General features: G+C 41.2%; 1 protein-coding gene across 8 annotated transcripts in view; it reads right to left on the reverse strand.

Annotated features, from left to right (window-relative positions):
• Positions 1–23,968, reverse strand: part of LOC125456086 (adhesion G-protein coupled receptor D2) — a 265,020-nt gene that overhangs the window by 84,254 nt on the left and 156,798 nt on the right. For all 8 annotated transcript variants that reach the window (XM_048538779.2, XM_048538785.2, XM_048538786.2 and 5 more), the window contains one exon: positions 2,411–2,493. In XM_048538779.2, the coding sequence (XP_048394736.1) occupies positions 2,411–2,493 (83 nt within the window). The remainder of the gene's footprint in view (positions 1–2,410; positions 2,494–23,968) is intronic.

Here is a 23,968-nt window from a genome sequence, read left to right on the forward strand (position 1 = left end):
GCAAATATACATTTTTTTTTTAATTTCACTTCTGGACACTAACCATTTCTGACAGCTTGATTCAAGTGTAAAATACCTCAAGGTGTTCAATACAAGGACTTACTGAAGTGAAGGTTAAGATGTCTACCTACAAGGTGCACAATAAAAAAAATAGAGTAGAATCCCTACAGTATGGAAGCAGGCCATTTAGCCCAGCAAGTCCACACTGTCCCTCTGAATAGCATACCATCCAGAGCCACCCTCACTACCCTATCCCTGTAACCTTTCATTTAAAACTCCCCAAGTGGCATTCCATGAGCCTTCCACCTGCCCTTACCTCTTTACAATCTTACAGTAGGACACGTGAGGCCAACCCTTGCCCCCATCAAGGCCCTTAAGTTGCCACCTAATAACCACTTAAGAGTACTCCCCCACCACACACCCTGCCTGCAAAACCACTAGCAAGAAAATGTAAAGCTCTACCTCATGAACGTTTTCTTGAACCATCTGTAGGGCTCTCAAATCCTTGCTAAATTCTGATGCCAGAACTGGATACAATACCGGACTGGATACAATACCGGACCAAATCAATGTTTTACACAAGGTCAACATAACTTTCTTACTCGTGTATTCCATACCACCATGAATAATGTCAAGGATACTGTATGCATTATTAACTGCACTCTCAACTTGTCCTGGCATCTTCAATGACTTATACACATAATCATCCACGTATTTCTGTTCCTACACTCTCTTCAGATTTGGACTTTTAAGCTGATAATGTCTCTTTGCATTTTTCCGACAAAAGAAAGTCACTTCACGCTTCTGATGCAGAGTCACTGGACTCAAACATTAACTCTGCTTTCTTCCCACAGATGCTGCCAGACCTGTTGAGTTTCACCTGCAATTGCTGTTTTTGTTTCACTTCACATTACACTGCTTTAAATTTAATCTGCCACTTGCCTGCCCATTCTGCCAACCTGTCTGTCCTACTCATGGTTTACGATATTTCCAAGTTTGGCATCATCCACAGTCATTGCTATTGTGGCCTGTTCACTAAACCCCAAGGAACACCATCATAAATCTGTTTCCAGGCTGAAGAACATCAATCAGCCATTACTGTCATGTCACTTGACCAATTTCGTATCCATGTTACTACTGTCTCTTTTATTCTGCGTGCTCTAACTTTGCCCATATGTCTGCTGTGCTGTTCTTTATCAAGTAGAAAGATGCCACACCAACAGCATTATCTGCATCAACCCATCTCTAATCTGATGAAAAACTCAAGCAACTTGTTTAAAAATGTTTTGCCCTTAACAAATCTGTGCTGTCTATTCTTCCCTCTGTCATGAACCCAGAACTTCTGGTCCAGAGGCAGGAATACAATCACTGCATGCCAAGCTCCACACCAGAGGTTATAAGAGTCACAGAGCCAAACATTCCCTAAAAACATTCCCTTCAGGCTACCATGTCTATGCTGACCACAAACACCAAACTACGCTAATCCCATTCACCTTGGTCCGTACAAGACTGGTTTTGAGGTCAGCTTTATTTAAATTTACGCATTACAAAACTCTAGCCCACTGATTACTTGTTCCCCATATTTATACATGTTTCTAATGAATTGCTCAGACTTGTTACGATACATGGTTAGGGCAGGTAGAACTTGGACCCCCACCTCTAACCAAGAGGTAGGGACTACTACCCCTGCACCTCAAGAGGGCTTCTTCATACTTATAAAGCCAGCTTTCACCCAATTATCCCTAAATTAACAAATAACCATTACCTGTTCCCGCCTTCCATTTGGTCTCAGGTAACCCTGTCAGATCCTACTCGATGATTACAAGCCTATCCAATCCAATGCTGCCTCCTTATCAATTTGGACACATCATGTGCCTCAACTACCTTCTCCTTCACCAAGACCTGGACAGCAGCTTCTTTCTTGGTAAGGAATCCAAGTAGTAGAATCCAAAACAGTAGACACTCATCTCATGTTTTTAATAGAAAAAAAGGGTCCAAAATTTCAAAGCTCTTCTACTACTTATAGTGATGTAAATTCTCTCAGCCTGGTGTCAATGGGGTCAACTTTTGAGGTGAAACTTTTTGAAACCTATGTGGATTTTCAGCCCCAACACATGCACGTATGTATTTCAGTGCAAGTATTATATATATGCTGGGCACATATATTTACATATGCATTATCACCTTTTCTTTTGCAATAGACACATAATTTCAGTGTAATATAAACAGAAGAAAAAAAAACCAAGCTGAGCATTAGTCAAAGTTAAGCCTGTATTCTTGATCAGTTTGTTTAACATGGTTAATCGCACAATACATCTCAGTAAACAACATGAAACAAGGCTGTGATTTTACACGCATAGTAAGTGAAAGAAAGTGCAGTCTGCACAGTGAGTTAAGTGCTGTTTTGTACCTTACTGGAGGTCACTGGGCTCTGAGAACAGCATGACAACTCTTCATCGGGTCCTTGTGGCAGGCTAGGGGTTGACAGCTGTCCTAAGGAAGAAGAAAGAAGAAAGATTAGCCAGAGCAAAGATTACTGTAATCTCATTTAACAATCTAGGACTGCAGTAAAATGTTATTCATGCTACTTATTAATTTAATAGCATGGCTTCACACTGTTGTGCAGTTCCTGGGATGTCAATCAATCCAGGGCATGTCCCCTTCACAACCATTCATCATGTGTGATCCTAGAGATTCAATTCAATTATTGAACACCTCAGAGCCAAGTTGCATCCCAGCATTGCTCTGTGGGTTGTAGTATCAGACACAATTAAGGATAACATTTTGAGTGAGATAAAATGATTTACAAATTAAGCAGAGAGCTTTGGATCGACTTCAAGTGTTGTTTTTCCTATTACCTCATTATTGCACTACTTTTACGTTAGACATTAACCAACTCACATTTTTTAAGAAGATAACTTTAATTTTCACCCCGCCTGCCCTTTTAATAACATGGGTTCATGTTGAAGTGCTGTTCCAGGATTTCCATTTTTCACTATTTATCTTGTATGATCCCAAGTAGCAAGTCTTGAATTCAAGTCCAAGAGGCATCAGTTTGATCTCTACTGTACTTTAATGTTCACATACAAACCACTAGGTGGATTTGGCATCAACAGGTGCATCCTTAAGCTCAGAGAAAGAACAATACTTTCTTTACAATTCATCCATCATCATCTGTAATAACATCAAGTTTGTCGAGTGTCAAATATGACACCAAGGTTGTGAACAGTGTAGTCCAATCTCAGACAGGTACCACTGTGAGGGATGATGTTTGTGGGTTTGAAATGGAATTCATAGCAGGGAAGGAAGATAACGTTTTCAGTCTTTCCAATGCCATCACCAAACACTTCTTACAGAATCCTCTTATAAAGTCCAAAATCTAATTCCCAAAATACAAGTTTACAGCCCAGGCATAGAGAGATCCATGCACTACCACTACATGAGCCTGTTAAATTGCTCAACGGACAGACAGGGAAGCCGACAGCAAGACACTGCAGCAATCCCCTTAATTCAATCAGTCCCTACTCTCCTGTACTCTCATTAGACTGAGCCTTAACTGCACTCTTTCTGTTAAACTTCTCTTCAGTCCTTAACTGTCAAAAATGCTGATTCTAATATTTATTCTTTCAGCAATGTGAAATTGCTCCAAAAGATATTATCAGTGGATTCATATAGACTAAGGAGTGTGGTATTCAAAGCAGGATCGTAGTAACTTCTGTACGAATCACTGCTGTTGTCAGTAGGCTCACAGGCTCATCAAACTTCAAACAGGATATGTGCAATTACTAATAGATTTTAGTCTTGAAAAATAATCTTCAGGTAACAGTTTGCAATTGGGGAACCTTTTGGGAGTCATAAAGTTCTACACCACTGAGAAAAGCCCTTCAGCCTATCAATTCTGTACGAAACAAAAATAATGATTCTAATCTCATTTTCTAGCCCACAGTTTTGAATGCATTGGCATCACAAATATATATCTAAATACTTATGAGGTGTCTGCCTCTACGATTCCACTTCCAGATTCCCAACACTCTTTGGGTGAAAGAATTTTTCTTTGCTTTCCCTCTAAACCTTCGGCCTCTTACCTCAAGTCTATGCCTCGTGGTCCCGCTACCAAGAGAAGTTCCTTTCAGTCTGTGTCTCTCATAATTTTATGCATCTCAAACATGTTCCCCCATCAGTCTCTCTTCATATGTTAAACTCTCCAGGCCAGGCAATATCCCAGTCAATCGCCACTGCACCTCCTCTCTAGTGCTATCACATATCTCCTAAAAAGTGGATTCCAGAACTGCACACAATACTCTAGTGGTGGTCTAACCATCACTTTGTACAGTTCCAGCATTACCACCTTCCTCTTAAACACCATGCCTTGGCTATTAAAGGCAAATATCCATTTGCCTCCTTATTCTCTGATCCTGCTACCTTAAAGAGCCAGTGGTCATGCACACCAAGTTCCCTCTGATTGTCCATGCTTCGCAGGCCCTCACTGTTCATCATGTACTCCTTTGCATTGTTTGTCCTACCCATGTGCATCATCTCACACTTATATGGATTAAATTCTATTTTCCACTGATGTGCCCATCTACATCCTCCTGTAATGTAAGATTACCCTCCTCACTATTTACCATCTCATCAACTTTCATGTTATCCACAAATTTACTGATAAACCCTCCTACATTCAAACATAAACAAATAGCAAGGTCCCCAGTACTGATCCCTGTGAAGCACCACTAGACGCAAGCTTCCAGTCAGGAAACACCCCTCCACCATCACTCTCTGCTTCCTGCCACTCAGTCAATTCTGGATCTAATTTACCAAAAGTCTTTGGATCCCATGGGTTCTCGCCTTCGCTATCAGTCTCCCATGTCATAACTTATCAACAGCCTTAGCATTGCCTCATCTGCATAGCTGGTCAGCTCTTCAAAAAATTCAATCAAGTTGATCAGGCATGACCTCCCTTAACAAAACCATGCTGACTGTGCTTGATTAATCCCTGCCTCCCTAAATTCAGGTTAATTCTGTCCCTCAGAATTGCTTGCAGTAGTTTCCCCACCTCGGAGGTTAGACTGACTGGCCTGTAGTTCCCTGGATTATCACTTGCTCCCTTTTTGAATAACAGCACCACACTGGCGGTCCTCCAGTCATATGGCACCTCAGCTGTGGCCATAGAGGAATTGAAAATGATTGCCAATGCCCCTGCTATTTCCTCCATTGCCTCACTCAACAGGATACATTTCATTTAACCCAGGAGGTTTACCTGGGCTCACTCAGTAACTCCTCTCTTTCTATGCTAACTTCTTCAAGTATACAACAGTCATTCTCCATGTCTTCCATAGCCACAACGTCTCTCTCACTGGTGAGCACCAACAGGAAATATTCATTCAGAACCTTCCCTACCTTCTCTGGCTCCAAACACAAATTATCTCTGCGGACCTTAATGGGCCCTACCCTCTCTCTGGTTATCCTTTTATCATTAATGTCCTTGCAAAATTATGTAGAAAGTTCCTTTATTTTACCTGCCATTATTCTTTCTCCTCTCTTTTTATTCTCCTACTTGACTTTTAAGTTTCTCTTGTACATTTTGTAGTCCTCTAGGGCTTCTGTTGTTTGAGCCCTCAGTATCTGCCATATGCCTCCCTTTCTCTCTTTGTCCAATTCGGTAGGTCCCTTGACATTCAGGGTTTGCATGATTTATTGGTCTCGCCCTTTGTCTGTTTTGGAACAGCACCACACTCGCCCTGTTTCTTTCTTGAATGCATCCCACTGCACTGAGACAGAATTACCTCAAAGTATCAGTCCCCAGTACTCTATGGCCAAGTCATCACCTGATCTTATTAACATCGACCTTCCCCGAGTTTAGAGCTTGATTTCAGGCCCATCCTTGCCTTTTTCCATAGCAAGCTTGAATCTAGCAGAGTTGCGATCACTCTGCAGAATCCTTCCCCACAATTCTTTAACCATTTGGCCGTTTTTGTTCCCAAAAATTAAGACCAGGACCACCCCCTCTCCTGTTGGGCCTTCCATGAAATGGGTTCTAAAAAGCTCTTCTGGACGCATTTTAAAAATTCTGCTCTCTCCAAGCCTCTCACAATATTACCACTGCAGGTGTTGGGGAAGGTGAAATCCTAACTATCACTATCCTATACTTGTCTGAAATTTGCCTACACAACCGCTCATCTATTTCTCTCAGACTATTAGGGGGCCTATAGTACAGTCCCTGCAATGTGACTGCTCATTTTTAGTTTTTAGTTTCTACACAAATGCCTTCATTATTGGATCTTCTAAGATGTCATCCCTGCTTACTGCCATAATTGATTCCTTGATCAACACTGCAACACCTTCTCCTCTTTTAACTCCTTCCCTGCTTTTCCTGAAGACCCAGTGTCCTGGAATATTGAGCTGAAAATCCTGCCCCGCTCTCAACCTGTGGCTCACTGACAGCCATGTTATCATACCACCCCACATCTTATGTCAAACAAACTATGATCATTTTGTGCCCTGATTATTTCTAGCAGAATAATCACAGTGTAATGCAAACAATCTTTGTTATCAATTCAAATTTGTCACAAAAATAGCATTTTCTTTCTTTTGAATTATAATCTGCCTCACTTACATGGGTTGGAAAATAAGTAATATTTTGATAATAACAATTTTAAAGAAAACATACACAGTATTTACTTTTCTATAGCAATAGAATGTGTTCATAATATTTCTGGACTAATAATAGAGGAACTCCTTTTTGTTTCCCTATTTGCTCTATTTCAATGTTGGGAAGTTGAAGATTGCAGTTGAGAACTGTGTAGGGAGTAATACCTGGAACCTGTGTACTTGCAATCCTTAAGCCATTCATTTGCAGCATAAAATAAACCAGACGTAACACTGGAAGTTGATGTAATCAGCTGGAAATAGAAGTTCACATCTTGCGCGCTTTGTTTAAAGCCATCTGTGTGTTCCATTGTATTTGGTCAACACTGACTGTCAACGTGTGACAGTTGATACATGTTTAGTTCAAGTAACCTGCCACAGCTTGCTCTTGGGACTGCATGCTTAGGGTTTCAGCATTTTGTGGAAATTTCTTCAAATTGCAACAGTGTTGTCTGTATCCTCTGTGGCAGCCCTCCAAATTCCTCAGGCATTTTATCAGAGCTGGGCTCTGCTTTAGTGTTTTATAGGTTATGAAAACTATGCCAAAGTCCTTGCAAGCAGCTGGGTGAGCATCAGCTGACAGGAATGATTTTTCAATATGTACTACAGATTAAAGAGAAGGGCTCATCCTGTGAGAATCAGAATTGTGTACATTTGACAAGAAACCCGTTGAATAAACAAGCCACATGAAAGAAGTTGCACAATTACTGTTTGATGTTCTTCTGTCCCAGTAGCACAGAGATCTGACATGACCTACAGGAGGGAAGCATTCTCTGGTAACTGCACAGAAATATTGCTACATTCGGGGCTTCTCGGCATAACCGTACCTCTACTAGATTTAGGCGAAATGAGCTTGATTACTATCCTTACTTAGGTTTGTACTATTTCAGTCAATAATTCTTCACCAGCTTCAAGAGACTTGCAAACTCTGCCTATTGCATATAAAAACTGTAAATGTTGTAATTCACTCTGAGCACAAAGAAGAAAATAGTCAATTGTTGTCCCCATTTACACCGTTTATTATGGGAGGACGATTATGCTTGTCACGACCATTTGATCTTTCGTACTCTACGTTCCAGTAATAATGGGATAGGGTTGCCAATCCTCCATGATAGTCCTGAAGATTACTGTTGCAAACGGCCAGAAGAACAATCAGAGGCTCACTGAAAGATGCTGCACCTTTTCAACTTTATTCAAACATTTCTATTTATTCATTATACTACCTATTGGAGTGTGCTGTCCAACCAGAATCAGAATCCTTACTGCAGGACGGGAGGGAAGGCATTGTACTGGATGTTTTACAAGAAGAAGACTGGATAGAAGATCCTAGATTGAGTCCTCAAATGTGTTTATAATACAACACTCTGCATTCACACTGGCATGAAGCCAATTTCCCAAATAGTTGTAATTTGAAAGCCAGTATTATTCCAGATGGCACAATTAGGCAAGGTTACATATCAATTCTGTTTCAGATTCACTCCTGCATAGTCAATCTGGTACTGATTTAATGATATGTTTAACCCTTCAAGCTTTCTAACAGGAAATTATGCATTAGAGACAAGCAGTCAGATCAGACCTTGCACACCTCTATCAATAATGTGCAGTCTACAAAGACTAAACAACAACCCAAAGCCATGTCAATGATAGACTCTAGGACAAAAGAGCTAGTTAAACATGAACAGTTATGAGAAATGACCTATGCAATGAAGAATAAATTTAATGGAAATCAAATGGTTCAAAATTAATTTGATACACTTTGACCTTTATAATTCACTTCCCCGTGATGTTAAGCTCCTGCTCGTTGATTCAATGATACAGGGGGAAGATGAACCTCTGGGGCAGGCAACAAACTGTTTCCTTAGGCCTGATTTAGATTTGTGCAATTAAAAATTGATCTTTAAAAAAATTTGCGAAAGGAGATCATAATTTTCACATCGCAGTAATTTGCATATTGTGTTTCAGCTCATAATAGATACAAATTTTGGTGAGGGTACAGAGATGCACTTGAATTACATGAGGGATGAAAAGCTTCAGTTAGTTGGGAAAACAGTGCAGAAGCTCGGACAGACCCTGTCGTGAATAGGATATTAAAAGAAATTCAATAGAGCTATTGAAAATTGAGAGGTTTTGATAGATAGAATATGAAGACACTGCTTCCACTCGTAAGAGGATTGGCTAACAGAGGATCTAGGTTTAAGGCTACTGGCAAAAGCTACGCATGATGCAAATTTTTACTTGAGTTGAAATAATAATGTGAAAATCACTGCCTGATCGCATTGAATCTGCTTCCAACATCCACACCTTCAAAAAGATATAGATACTCAAGTATGCAATAATTGCTGGGTCATGAGGAAACATTATGTGGGCAGAACCAACTGGCTCGTTCTAAAGAACCCATGTTGTACAGTACAATGATTCTACAGAATCAAAACAATTTTGGTTCTCAGCAGCCATATAGAAATGGCTCTGCTTGGTGCAGTTTCGATGTTGTAATATGTCTGTAGAAAGGTAGTGGTCTACGAAGACAGAAAAATGTGAAGTTGCTCTCCTTTTACAGTTTTCTGTTATATCACATTTCCAATTATCTGTGACAAGTAACAATAACGGCCGCTATGTTAAAATCCCTGAAACTCCTGGAGATTCTGCAGTACATAACCAGCTGCCAAACCAGTTTAGTCACTGTTATTATTTGCACTTTTTACCTAATATTAAGGATTTAGTATCAATGCAATGTTTTAAATGACTATCCCTTCTCTTGATTTCCCCATTACAATATATATTGTCATGATAGGTTAGTCCTCTTTGATAACTTGGCTCTGACATCTGCTATTTGAATTCTTTAGGATCATTAATACAACTCTGCGTTTGGTTACTGAAAATGAGATAGAAGGTATGGATATCAAATTTCTATTTCTGATCATGTCACTGGGGAAAAAAACACACCCAAGATAATTGTGTCCTCTGAAGAGTTCTCAAAGTTTAAAAATATGAAGTGTCAACACCTACCAGACTGGACCACTAGACTGGGCTCCCCATCCACAGGATGGCCTGTTGGGACATCAGCAGACCTTGTCGGGGGTGTGATTTTCAGTGATAGAGACAATGGAATAGGTATTGTCAGATTATAAAGTTATTAAGGCATCAAAGCCCTCCCTCAAAATTACACAGAATTAGAACTATGGTGGGCAAGTTGAGAAACGCAGCCGATTTCAGAAAACTGCCAGCATGCCTACCTCTGGCTCAACCTCTGAATATACATGAATTCAGCCCCTTGTCTCACGTCTCACATGTATCGCAATGTTTAGGCAATTAAAGGTAATGCTTTGCATATAATCATTTTCAACATAAAAGTAAAGTTTTGCAGAATCAGAGCTTAATAAAGTCTACTTTATGTGAGATGTGGCTATATTAAATTTTGGAAAAGAAATTTGTAAAAACAGAGGCTGCAACTCGTGTCATATGTCACTATATTAACAGAGCCGTTACACTTATAAGTCTAGTCTTCCTCTTGTGCAAAGGAAATGGTTTCTAAATTTTATAGGTTAACAAGGAAGTACAAGGGGCAGCGAAAAAAATCTACATAATTTTTGTAATGTTTAAATCATAATTAATGTTTTCAACAGCATTGTAATTTTTTTAAGTACTAATCTTTAAACCTTCTGTCAAACTGTTCAAGTTCGTTAACCAAGAAAGAGGAAATGCACTGAAACAAGTAATTACATAATTGCGGAAAAGAAGCATTTTAAGCAACACAACTAAATCCATATGATGGCAAGTAAATACTTGTAACAAAAATTAAATGATAATTTAAAGGCAAGTTTCTTTGTTACCCAGGGTAAAGGAATTAATGATATTTAAATTGTGAAGATGATAATTTTGCTGATGAAGTTATTGTTTTCTCTGGTGCCCTATTCATTATGTAAAGTTAAAAAAAAATGTATTGTGAGCCCGTAGTACTCACATTCCTTAATGATCTCCTGCACCTGCTCATCTGGTACATTTTTAATTAACACTCTAAGGAGGTTTGTCAGTAGTAATCAAAAACATTGTCACTTATAAAGCTGTGGCAAAAAATCAATAGTTTTTCATCAGAAAAGGTTATTTCTGGCATAAGTGAACCATTTAATTGCTTCATTCCAATAAACAAAACTGCACATTTTAATGACTTGATTCTATGAATCAATACAGCCATATATTTTATTAAGCAGCAACATGTGGGAAGATATTCTGAGTCCTACCAATCAAGGCTGAAGCATTTTCCTTATTTTCATTTCCTTAGTAACTGCAATAAGTTTCAAAACCTACACAGGTCCATGATTTATACACAGGAATTGACCCCCATGGCAGTAACACAGTGATGGGTGACTGGTTTTCAACAGTAAGCTACTGGCACTTGACAAAGTGCCTGGAGCAGAATGAATTCACTTCTCTTTTCCTCACTCATCAACAGGCTCTACCCTGACCCCCTCGGCCTGACTAATGTGACAGGGCCTTGTCCATTTCAACTAAGAAAAACCTGCTGCCACAGTTCATACTTCCGATACACTCCAGGTTCACTTTGCACTCACCTTCTTCAAAAAGTAGAAGGTGGAACATGGAAGGATTTTCAAAGTGAGCATAACATTTACGTATAGTTCAGAAACCATGACACTGAGATGCAACTTCTGACAAAAAATAAAGAAGAGCATTAACTTTCAATTCTCCTACAGGCATTGCTTCACAGCTCATGGCTATTGCTTTTTCAATTTCTCCCCAGAGAGCCAGGAGTTATTACCCCTGTCGATGGAGGAGAAAGGGATGTTATTCCCCTGTCACCCACCCAACTCTGGCATATTCCCTTCTCTGATCTATAGCCTTCCACGGCAAAAAAAGTGTCTGACATGCTGTTAGTTCTCAACTATGTCAGATTCATCTACCTGTACCAATGGAATTATTTTCCAGGGCTAGAGTGACACAATGTCACAAGAGTCAGATAAGAAAAGAATTTCAAAACAAATACAATGTGGGAGAGACACCAGGTATTATGAGGCAAGCACAAAAAGGGCATATTGAAACTGAAGCATGGGTTTAATTATTCACCAAAGATACAATAAAACAAACAATCTCCTGTGTTGTGTACGAGTCTGCAAGCCTTTCAGTCTCTTCTAGCCTACGTTAGAGATCTATAAATCACAGTCTGCATTTTAGATTTGAACCGCAAAACTAGCATTGATAACTCGATGAGATTTGCTTTGATTAGAATTAGAATAAAGACATTTTCCTGGGATGAATGAATGTGCTTTATAATGTCTCTGAACTGCGGATTTTTCTCTGCAATAGCAGTCATGACACATCTTTTAAGTGCCCATATATAAACAAAACATTACATCTCAAATTGTCCACCTATTTTGATGGGGATTTACTTTCCTGGTAGTCTTAACAGCGGTACAAGTTAAAATGTGTATCTATGAGCAAATTTGTATTTTGTTTTTTTTTGGCCACTTCAAAACAAACATTTTACTTCTTCAGTCTGCAAAATTAGAAAACCATGAAGCATACATAACGGCACATAAATGTGGAAACTAATTAAACCCTGCAAGCTTTGAATTTCATCCGATTAATATTATCTCAGAAAGCCTGGCATTTTCGTTTGGTTTGCTCAGTACAATTAAATGGTCCATTTTCAAAACTTCATTCTTAGATTTATCAAAATATGCATACATCATAATTATACATCATGTCACAAATTGATATTTGATATTCCAAACAAAAATAGCAAACTGCATGCTGCTCCAACAGAGATATTGGTTTGCTGGCAAAGTGTTTACATCAGAGAGTTTGTGCATTTTCTTCAAGATTTTGGAAATGTTTAACAGGTCTACAAGTATTAATTTTCATTTTTCCAATTGCAGAAATCCCACATATTTCTGTGCTAAAAACTACTGTGTCGTTACAGGTTAATTCTTGTGCTTTGACATAAACACGTGCGGTAAATGCCTTTATAAGAAGAATAGGACACATACTGGAAATGGAGTGAATGTGGCAACATTGAATACCTAGTGGTCATGACACACTTTATTTACTGTAACTGAGCTGCAATTAATGCCAGAATCAGAGAGCACCAGCTGTTAAATGGTTGACAAAGAGGGGAAGTTTAAAGCTAGCTTCGGCTTAAATTTAACAGTACCCTTAGGAAACCGAATCTGAGGTCAAACTTTTTTTTCCCTTCTTAAACTGTATTGTTTTTTTGTGGTATATGTCATTCCTGGGGATTCTTCTAAATTAAACTTCACCCAGGGCGTATTCTCACGGAATCAGCAACCAGTGTCATGTTACTGTATTTTTTTTGCAATGGCGTACTCTTTAATAAAATACATTAAATATCTCAGTTGCTGCATCTATTTTACTCTGAAGTGTGGTTGCAAAGCATAGACACTTGTGATGTGAAGCTAAACATAAAATAATCTGGGAAGAAATAGCCATCTTGCCAAGTTCTATTAAAAGATCATGGGCAATCTGCAAGGTTAGACACTCCTTTAAGCCTCCTTCTTTTTAAGGCTTCAAATATTGAATAACCACAAAGGAAACCTCAAATAACACAAATCAGTATGAAACTTTTGCTGGATTCACTTCATTCTCAAGATAATCAAGCCAACCTCAAGGATATTGATTTAATGTAACAATCTATAATAGAATCCCCACAGTGTGGAAACAGGCCATTCGGCCCAACAAGTCGACATCAACCTTCCAAAGGGCATCTCGCCCAGTCCCATCCCCCCCACTCTATCCCCATACCCTGCATTTCCCATGACTAATGCACCTAACCTACACATCCCTGAACTCGACAGGTAATTTAGTAGGGCCAATCCACCTAACTTGCATGTCTTTGGACTACGGGAGGAAACCAGAGCACCTGGAAGAAACCCAAGCAGACACAGGGAGAACGTGCAATCTCCACACAGATGGTCGCTTGGGGCTGGAATCAAACCCAGATCCCTGGCGCTATGAGGCAGCAGTATTAACCACTGAGCCACCATGCTGCCCCTACATTATTCAATCCTGCTTGTGAGTACTACCATTTATTGGCTGGGGAATGTTGAAACCGAGACTGTCACAGTTTGCTCAGTGTTTCAGATTGCCCTTAAAGATCCCATATCACCAGCTGAAGAAGAGCAAGGAGCTCCCTTTTCTCCTGCATGGCACTCCATCATTCAATCCCAAAAAGGAAGCATTTACATAATTGCAGGATCTTGCTATGTATAAAATGGCTGCTATACCCTAAAACTGAACATACGACATCTGAATGACGTGTTAAAGTGCTGTTTAAACGATACTTTCTCTTTGATTGGTTTACCTGACGCAGAATTTCCAAAGTACCACACAACACTGATGGGGTTATTTGATCATCTATGTCTATGCTTATGCTGAGAATTTTCAGTCTCATTCTGAATCAAGTCTTCACTGATCTCTTTTAAAAGACGACTGGCATAAAATAACCACTCTTTTCTTTTAGGAATTAGTGCAATACGTCCACTGCACTGAGGAAGGAAATATGTTACAATCTCAGGTTTCAATTGAAACTGATCAATGTTATGCCTACATCCTCTATTTATACAAACATCGCTAAGCTAAATAATCTCTTCATTATGTCTGCATTCCTCACCTTATCTTTGAAGACCTAGATCATGTTCTCACTCAATTTTCTCTTTTTTTGGTGACAAAAATAAATTCAAGGACTATAGATCCATAAAAGATATAGGTTTAAATCCTGGGATCATCCTGCCCCTTTTTCTCTGAACCCTCTGCAATGAAAAAAGAGATAAGATAGAACTTTCATTTACATTGCATCTTTTCTGATCCCCAGTTTGTCTCAAGGTACCTACCAATCAATAATGTTCTTTTAAATTACTGTCAATCAGGTAATGTTTGCAATAAAAGGTTAAAGCTAGTCACTCAAATCTGGATATAGCAAGATATAGGGCCCAATTTATGTGTACTTGAGCCAACTGTGGAAGTGTTTAATTTGATGGCTGAGACACTGAGATGCAGGGTTCTGTCTTTATTTCTGACGTATCATATTTTAGCCAGCAGGAAGAAGGAATAGAACGTGAATCACTCGGGCAGGAAAAACTATCTGAGCAGGGCCATCTTAAATTTGTGTTGAGTTCAAACAGCTAACATTTTCACTGCTCCAAGAGCCTTTATCCACCCTATAGCAGTCATGAGTTGATGAAGGAGATTTAAATACTCAAAGGGCTGACAGGGTCTGTTTGAGCGTAATGAACTTACTTAAATCCCCACCCTTTAAAAATGAAAGGAATTAAGTGCAGCTGTCAATTATTGTTTAAAAAAACACATTGCCAGACTGCATTGATTGACACCCCGTCTGGTGTAATGTGGAAGAAAAAACTAATCCATTTTTGCAATTTGCCAAGTGTTGTTATTAGACTTTCAATCATTGTGAATTCTTGGCTGAGTTTCAAAAGGTCCAAAATTAATGACCTCAGCAAGGAGAGTGAGTTCGTACATTGACCACTTGAAAGACTATTAAAGGATTAGCTGTCTTTAATGTGGTTACTAAATAGAAGTTTGTTTCCAGGGCTCATGTGATGCATTGGTAGTATCTCTACCTCTGACTCAGGAGACCCAGGCTCAAGTCCCACCTACTCTGGGATGTGCAATGACATCTCTGATCATTTTGATTGAAAAAATGACACTTGCCATGATTTAAATCACTGAATACGTTTCATGAGTGAGAGGTTCATTTTTAGCATCAAGTGTGTATGAGTGAGCACTCTATTTGAATTATTTAAAGTTTATTTCATTTCTATGTGATGCCTGATGTCAGTCCAAGTGAATATAATTGAAAGACATTGGAAAGTGACATGTGGACTGCGAGATGACATGGAAGTGCCTTGGGGGGTGGATTGTGGTGAGGGCAGGAGGGTATAATAGGCTTTTGTAAAACTGTACTGAAGTATCAGTGAACTCAGGCCAGCCTTTTAATCAGCCCACCTTGGCAATTGTCCACCTCCGAACTACCTCTGGAGGCAGGAGACCTTACTCAATCAGAAGCTTATATCGCTGGTGCAAAAGGCATGCGTCTAGGGGTCATTTCCATGGAGATATATCTACCAAATCCAGAGGTTTCCTAACTTGAGCTTCTAGCCTCCCTGACAAAAATTGAGAAGGGAAGATGGACCCCACATTATCCAATGTGTTAAAGATGCTGAAAGGAGTTTTTCTGGTAAAATATAAACGAATATCCTAGAACTGCTAAGACGAGGAAATCTGGGATCACTCTTCTTTAAGCAGAGGTGAGATTTAATAGATATGATCCAAAGTACCAAATGTTTAAATCAACCACTCATTTTATGAAAGCTTTTAAAGGAAAAGTTGTTTCCACTGAAAGAAGTCACAGATTTCAGAAAGAATTCAGAAGGAAAATGAGTTTCTAAGCATCGAGTTACAATTTGCAGCATTCTCTGCCTCACAAAATGATGCAGCAAGTTGAAAAAGAGAATTGGATAAATACTTGATTACTAAACAGGTCTTACGTGATGGCCTTTCTGTGCTCTGTGATGCTATTTAACTCTCTGTATTTGATGAGCTGTTACATGACCAGTTTACCAACATTTTTTTCTGAAGAGTACATGACCATGCAGATCACAAAGTCTAGGCCAACAGTTCAGTGCAATACCAAAGGAAAGCTGCTCTGGTGGAGATGTCACTCTTCCAAAGTAACAATAAGCAAGATCCCTTCAGATAAGTCACTTGTTTGTATCATGGCAGTGGTGTTATCCTGGTCTCTAGCTAATTATCACAAAACATAGCTTATTAACTAATCATTATCAAATTGTTTCTGGGAATTTACTGTGTGTAAATTGAGAACTTCTTTCCTACATTACAATAGTAAGTAGACCTACGCTCGGTTCGCAATAAACAACTGCACCTCCCATTCGCGAACCATTTTAACTCCCCCTCCCATTCTTTAGATGACATGTCCATCATGGGCCTCCTGCAGTGCTATAATGATGCCACCCGAAGGTTGCAGGAACAGCAACTCATATTCCGCTTGGGAACCCTACAGCCCAATGGTATCAATGTGGCTTTCACCAGCTTCAAAATCTCCCCTCCCCCAACCGCATCCCAAAACCAGCCCAGCTCGTCCCCACCTCCCTAACCTGTTCTTCCTCTCACTTATCTCCCTCCTCCCACCTCAAGCCGCACCTCCATTTCCTACCTACTAACTTCATCCCGCCCCCTTGACCTGCCCGTCCTCCCTGGATTGACCTTTCCCCTTCTTACCTCCCCATCTAAACTCTCCTCTCCACCTATCTTCTCCTCTATCCATCTTCGGTCCACCTCCCCCTCTCTCCCTATTTATTTCAGAATCCTCTCCCCATCCCCCTTTTCTGATGAAGGGTCTCGGCCCAAAACATCAGCTTTTGTGCTCCTAAGATGCTGCTTGGCCTGCTGTGTTCATCCAGCTCCACACTTTGTTATCTCGGATTCTCCAGCATCTGCAGTTCCCATTATCTCTATTCGAAATTGCTAAATCAGTTGTAAAATCCCTTCTTCAGATATGCTTTAGGTCATGGTTCTTGCTATCTAAATTCAAATCCTTTATACCTTTCAAAGCAAAAGCAATACCTTGCATTTGATTAATAATCTGTTACTCTTAGTAGCTCCTAACCTATCCATGAAATTAATGGATACTGTCAACAACAATGCTACATCTAATACGAAAAGGTTCTGATTTGCTGTGTGTGTCACATTCCTGAACCAGGCCACAGTGGGAGTCGGACAGAGCTAAAAGCTTTTCTCAGAGATGGAAGTGACCACTCACCACACTTGTGTCTCTCATAATGGCCACTTCAAGTGTGGTCATGGAAAATGGTCTGAGCAGTCAGCATGGCGATGCTTTAGCTGGGAAACAGAGCATTGTGCAGAGAACCCAAGTAAGGATAGGAAATGAGTTTCATATTTTATTTTTGTAAATACTTTATTTTCTCCCCACAACCTCTGATAGTAGTACATCTGTGTCAGAATACCACAGAGCCCCTCTAAGCTGTACTGTCGCCTCATTATGCAATTTTTTTTCACCGCTGATATAATTCAAAACACATTTAACACGCAGCTACGTTGCTCAGGCAGCTTTATGCTGTGCATTGCAGTCTTAGAATTGGTTTCTTAAGGGAATTGATTAAACTCACATATGAACTAATGAAAAGTCTCAGGTAATTGCCTTCCATACCATCATACATTTTAATAACTATAAGCATAATGATCTTTGATCTTCCCAAGAAACTGTATGACATATGGAATCGGGCCTGTGTTATAAATGTTATGACTAGCTGGGACATATTGGTTTTGTGTCATAGGTGAACCTGGTCATTCAGAAATGAAGGCAGAAATTGCTGTGCCCAACACATGCATAAAACATGTCAAAACTTTATGACCTCAACAATAGGCATCTGCTGAGGGGAACATTTAAAAATGTTAATTCTCGCTAATACAGCATGTTCAAAACACAGGACTGGATTTAATGTGATGCATTGTTGGAGAACTTAAGAGAAACCCATGTCACTTTTATAAGGAAGACCCAACCAAATGAAGTACCCCTCAGGGGCTTAGTCTTGGGATCAGAAACCTCTCTCCTGTCAGCTAGCGAGAGGCAGCTATTCTTCATTTTTAGCAACACCACTGGTAATATTGAGGACTTCGCCAGAGATCATCAGAGGACTCCAGGAGTTATGAGTGAAGGTGGGGAATGGGAATCACAGGGAGGGCATTGTGGGATGGGAGGTAGTTTTCAGCACTTCATTTCTCCTTTCCTCTGCCTCCCGACACCAGCACCATCAATCAGACACAGCATTCTTGACTACAAGGGGCCCCCACTGGTAAATGTAACTGAATTTGCTAGGTGATCTCTGGGGTGTTGAGGATTCCTGTACAAGTTCTATTTAATTCCTGAGCCACAGGTAAATTCTAGGTTTTGGAATATATAGTGGCAATTAGCTCATTAATTGACCTAATTGTCACCCCTCTGCAATTGGGATTTATCCAATTGGTCCCATTCCATCTCGTCTTAACCACAGGAGGTTTGTCTGACATTCAGTCTCTCACCGCGTCTATTTAGGGCTGGCTTCCATGTTTTCCACTGCATTCAAGGCCACCCACGGTATCTGGTTTGCCCCTGAAAGGCTTGTTCAAACCTGCATCGTTCTAAAACTCTTAAAGTTGCAAAATTGCTTTTGTGGAATTTTACTTATGTGTAGCTCCAAATATGGCATTCCTGAGCTAAAATTGGCCAACTGCTAGAAATACACAGAAATTTTGCACCTTCAGACACCGACTGGCAATAGTAATAGTGGCAATAGTAATACATTCGTACTGTAACCTGATTTGCTTGAAGGTTTATTGAAGTGAACAATGCGACTGGCAATAATCTTGCGACTGGGTGCAATTCTGTGAGGACAGGTAAAATTAACTGTCTTAACTTTGTAAATTCCATGCAGGATTTCATTGTGTGGTCAAGCCTAGGTGCTCACCTCTTACCACAAAGTAAATCTCACAACACGTGAGGATTTCACCTCCATCACACTGAGCAGTGGAAGACAACAGACTGCAACATGGTTTCCTGGGGGCATCCCAGGTCAGCATAGCAGTGATGTCAATCAGGCTGCCAAACTGCCAATCAAATGGAAGGATTTTCACGGACTCACAAGCAGGAGATTTAAATATAGGAATCTAGAGAAACCTAACAGCCTGGGACATCCACATGGAGTGAACACGGAAGATATAGTATTTTGTAAAAGAACGTTTTATAAAATCAAAAATATTTGAACAAATATAAGCTGGTGATTAGTTATTAATTGGGTCTATTCTATAGCCTGTCAAATGTTACCAATCAGATCACTGTTGAAAAGCCAGTCAAATGGAATTGAACAAGGCATAACTTTAGAAGGAGTTTTGAACAGTGATGTGGGAGTGGAAATGTTGAATTCTCATGGTGAATACTGACGCTGGATCCACTTTGCAGCCGTATCCAACCAAGGATCACTACCTCAAGATTTCCCAATTAATCTGAACATGCCCAATAACCTGATATGGCACTCAGTTTTTGTTTGGGGGCTGGGTTATGATAGAGAAGGCAATTGCCAGCCTCTGCCCCAAAAGGTGAGGCCTGCATGTTCAAGCCTGGATACTCTTCATCTACCATTAATAGTTCAGACAATCTTGTACCATTCCTTCGCTGCCTGCCTTCTTTAATTGGTCTATGTTCAAGTCTTTTTCACCACTGATGTAACACTGCACAACAACACAGAAGCCTAATCCTATTGCATATGGAAGTGCCAAGAGGAAATATAATATTGCCAAATGTTTATCCCTGGCACAGCACCAGGTAATCTTTCCTAAGTACATAGTGAGGTTCTTAATACTTCTGAATATGAATAGTAATTTGCTTCCATCATTAAAGTTCAGAAAAATAGGTTAAACACTAAAAAGGCTATTTTATTTCCCACCACACGCTGTCCCTTGCTTTCAGTAGAAATACTGCAGTTTGGGGGCTAAGGCTAATCCAGTGAGGTAAGACAGAATCAAGGTCCAACTCTGAGACACCCCACAATTTTAACTAACTTGAAATAATCAAAGTGGAAAGATGAAGCTGGGGACAGGCGAAGCTGAGGAATCTTCAGCCTCAGTTGGTTTTGTTTGCGTTCACTTTTACCACCTGTCAATAAAAGCGCATGTTTAGAGCTGTCCGACTGCTTGCCTGCATGTGATGAATCCCTGCCAGACAACCAGCCGAGTGTCTACGGTGGGCAGTGGGGACTTGGAGACACGATCGCACCCACTTAGAGAGAGCGTTCAGACAGGATGTAACCACTGACAAGTAAACTACGCGGTGTGGTGGTTGAACAGCAATTAGGGTAAGGGAATGAACGGGGAGGGTGAGAGAGTCTCAGCTATGTTGCATACGTGCTGTGGGCAGCATGACTGCTGTACCACCATGTTGCCAGTGAGAGGCAATACCGATTGCCACTGGTTGTCTGGCTACACAACAACCTTACAAAGAAGGCATGGACACACGCGATTCTGGTCTATTGGCAGATATCCACTGAGCGGTGAGTTATTCCAGAAACATCATGCAGTAAGATCTCTGTACAGCATCGGCAGTTCTTACTATCACTCATGCAATAAGATGGGGCTAGAATTGTTCATGAGGAATGCCTTAGCGGCAAGATAGTTGTTAATGAGGTGAGTATTAACTCACAGTGATAAAACGTGGGACATACACAGAACGTAGAACAGTAAAGCACAGCACAAGCCCTTCGGCCCAAGATGTTGTGCCAACCTATTATCCTACTAAGATCAATCTACCCTGCATATCCTACATTTTTTTTATCCTGCATGTGCCTACCCAAGAGTCACTCAAAAGTCTCTAAAGTATCTGACACCACTACCACTGCTAGCAGCGCATTCCACACACCCACCAGTCTCTGAAGAACCTATCTCTGACATCTCCGCTATACCTACCTCCAATTACCTTAAAAATTATGCCCCTTCATAATAGTTATTTCCGCCCTGGGAAAACGTCTCTGACTATCCCCTCTATCTATGCCTCTCACCATCTTGTAAAGCTCTGTCAAATCACCTCTCATCCTTCTTCGCTCCAATGAGAAAAGCCCTGTTTCCCTCAACTTTTCCTCATAAGACCTGCCCTCCAGTCCAGGCAGCATCCTGGTAAATCTCCTCTGCACCCTCTAGAAAGCTTCCACATCTTTACTATAATGAGGTGACCAGAACTGTTATGCCTCAATGAGGAAATCCCTCGAAAAAAACTTGTGCAGCCAAGACTTAGCCAAAAAATATGTAAGATTCAGCCTTTTGTATTTGATTATATTTGGTTTTGTACAGTGCATATGCTTACTGCATCTAAAAGCAGCTAATTTTACAAACACGAATGATTTCGTTATTTTAACTACTGATACCCCAGAATTGTGTTCATTTCCAACCTAAATCTACTCTCAACATGGAGAAGATATGGGACAGAACATTTTAAAACTTAGTGAAACATGCATACAATACTATGTGGGAACGAACCTCTGCAGATGCTGGAAGCTGTATGGGAAAAACAAATGCTGGAGATCACAGCGGATCAGACACCATCCATGGAGAGACAGCGAGCCAATGTTTCAAGTCCAGATGACTCTTCAACAGAGCTTAAGTGAAGTGCAGTGGGAGCAGCATTTATGCTTTATGTGGGGGCAGGGCTGGGTTGGGCACCTTGTTTTTCTCCCAGCACTCTACACCCCAACGACAAACCTGAACTGTCGTAAATGCTGACCCCGCCACACTTCACTTCAGCTCTGATGAAGAGTCAACCACACTTGAAACGTTCGCTTGCTCTGTCTCCATGGATGCTCCCTGAACCACTGTGATCGCCAGCTCTTGTCGTTTTTAGTGCAAATATGTAATACTGTTATACTGATGTCTTCACTACCTACAATGCTGAGGCCTTGTATTTGTTTCCGTAGTTACTGCAGCTATTTCGACCTCTATTCTTTCCTCCGAGAACAACTCTGGGTACAAGAACTAAATAATGCAGCATAGAGTCAAGCAACAACCCTGGAAGCGTGAGCTGTGAGTGGCCTCACTGAAACACCTCAACACTGTTCTTGCTCTTTGCCATTTACAGGAGACTGCCCTGTTTCTGTGATGTGGGGGTCCTTCCTGTGGATTATTTCAAGCCGTCTGCCCCTGGTTGAGGTGTGGGCAGCATTTTAACTGCACTCCCCATCAGTCAGGGGTTTTCACAATGGTCACACTGGGTACTCCTTGGAAAGCATCTGCACCCACAAACACACTAGGTACGTGAGTGCACTCCGGGACGTAGGCAGCTGCCAGGGTAGTGGGCAGACACCTCCAGAAAGTGGTAACAGCGATTACAGATCCCCCCTGGAATATTAATGGAATGGAATGTTGATGAGTTCCACAGCTTTGTGACATGGCCCTCTGAGTGCTACGTGTGTACAGACTATGGTGGAGCCCATCGATGTGCCATAGTCCTACTGCCTGGGCTACAGCACTGGCCTCATCATTGAGGATCTAAATATACTGGTGGGATTTTGCACAGTTTTCATCAGTCACTGCCCAGATTGACATTTGTAGGCGCATGCCAGAGACACTGCCACACAGCTCACCCACCACTCCAAGAAGGAGCAGTTACACAGGAGCCCAAAGCCTGTTATCACCTTCACTGCCACCAGAAGAGGATGGCCTCCCACTCCTGCAGCCCAAAGCTCCTGTCCTCGCACCCGGCACAGTTCCATCACAGTGTCCCAGGTCATACGGAGCCCAAGTCAGCACTGAGTCTCAGGAAACATAGCTGGGATTAGCAAATGAGTCGGACAGAAGCAGTGGCATTCCTTTTGTTACAGCGATAGGTTTCTGGATGCTGTTGACAGAGCTATCTTGCTTGCTTTCAAGCCTTCCCTGGTCGTCTAGTGGTTAGGATTCGGCACTCTCACCGCTGCAGCCCAGGTTCAATTCCCAGTCAGAGAATGCAAGGTCTCCCATTGGGTGGCATGCTGGCAGAGTGGTTAGCCCTGCTGCCTCACTGCGCCAGGGACCTGGGTTCGATTCCAGCCTCAGGCGACTGTCTGTGTGGAGTTTGCATGTTCTGCCTGTGTCTGTGTGGGTTTCCTCCGGGTGCTCCGGTTTCCTCCCACAGTCCTGAGATGTGCAAGTTAGCTGGACTGGCCATGCTAAATAGTGTTTGGGGACGTGTAGATTATGTGGGTTATGGGGGTCTGGGTGGGTTGCTCTGAGAGCTGGTGTGGGACTTGTTGGGCCGAAGGACCTGTTTCCACACTGTAGGGATGCTATGGATGTGGATAAATTCTGGGGCACCTGAGGATGCCTGCTGCCAGCCCTGGTCCTCCTGCATCCAAGGTAGCCACAGTGACCAACATATCACCTCAATATTAGGTGCTGCATGTTTTACTGTCTGGAGCTATACGGCATGAGACTCTCTGTGGAAAAAACCTCCACTGGGAACACAGGAAACAAAAGACCTTCATAGATCTCAGAAGTCATCAGCTTCACACCCTGCAGTTGAGGGCTGCGTGCATTTCTCCTGACACAGTGAGACACGCAGCACCCTATTAATGCAGGCCACATCTCCATCATTCAGTCAGCACCAGCCTCAGCATGAGCAGCAACTTGGCAACAGAGCGATGCCAGCTGAGTGACCAGCACATTGTATCAAAAGGGGCTCCGAACCCCTTCATATTCCAGATCCAGATCAACCATTCAATGTCTTACTGCATTCAGT

Source organism: Stegostoma tigrinum, chromosome 8 (genome assembly GCF_030684315.1).
Source record: "Stegostoma tigrinum isolate sSteTig4 chromosome 8, sSteTig4.hap1, whole genome shotgun sequence".
Lineage (NCBI taxonomy): Eukaryota > Metazoa > Chordata > Chondrichthyes > Orectolobiformes > Stegostomatidae > Stegostoma > Stegostoma tigrinum.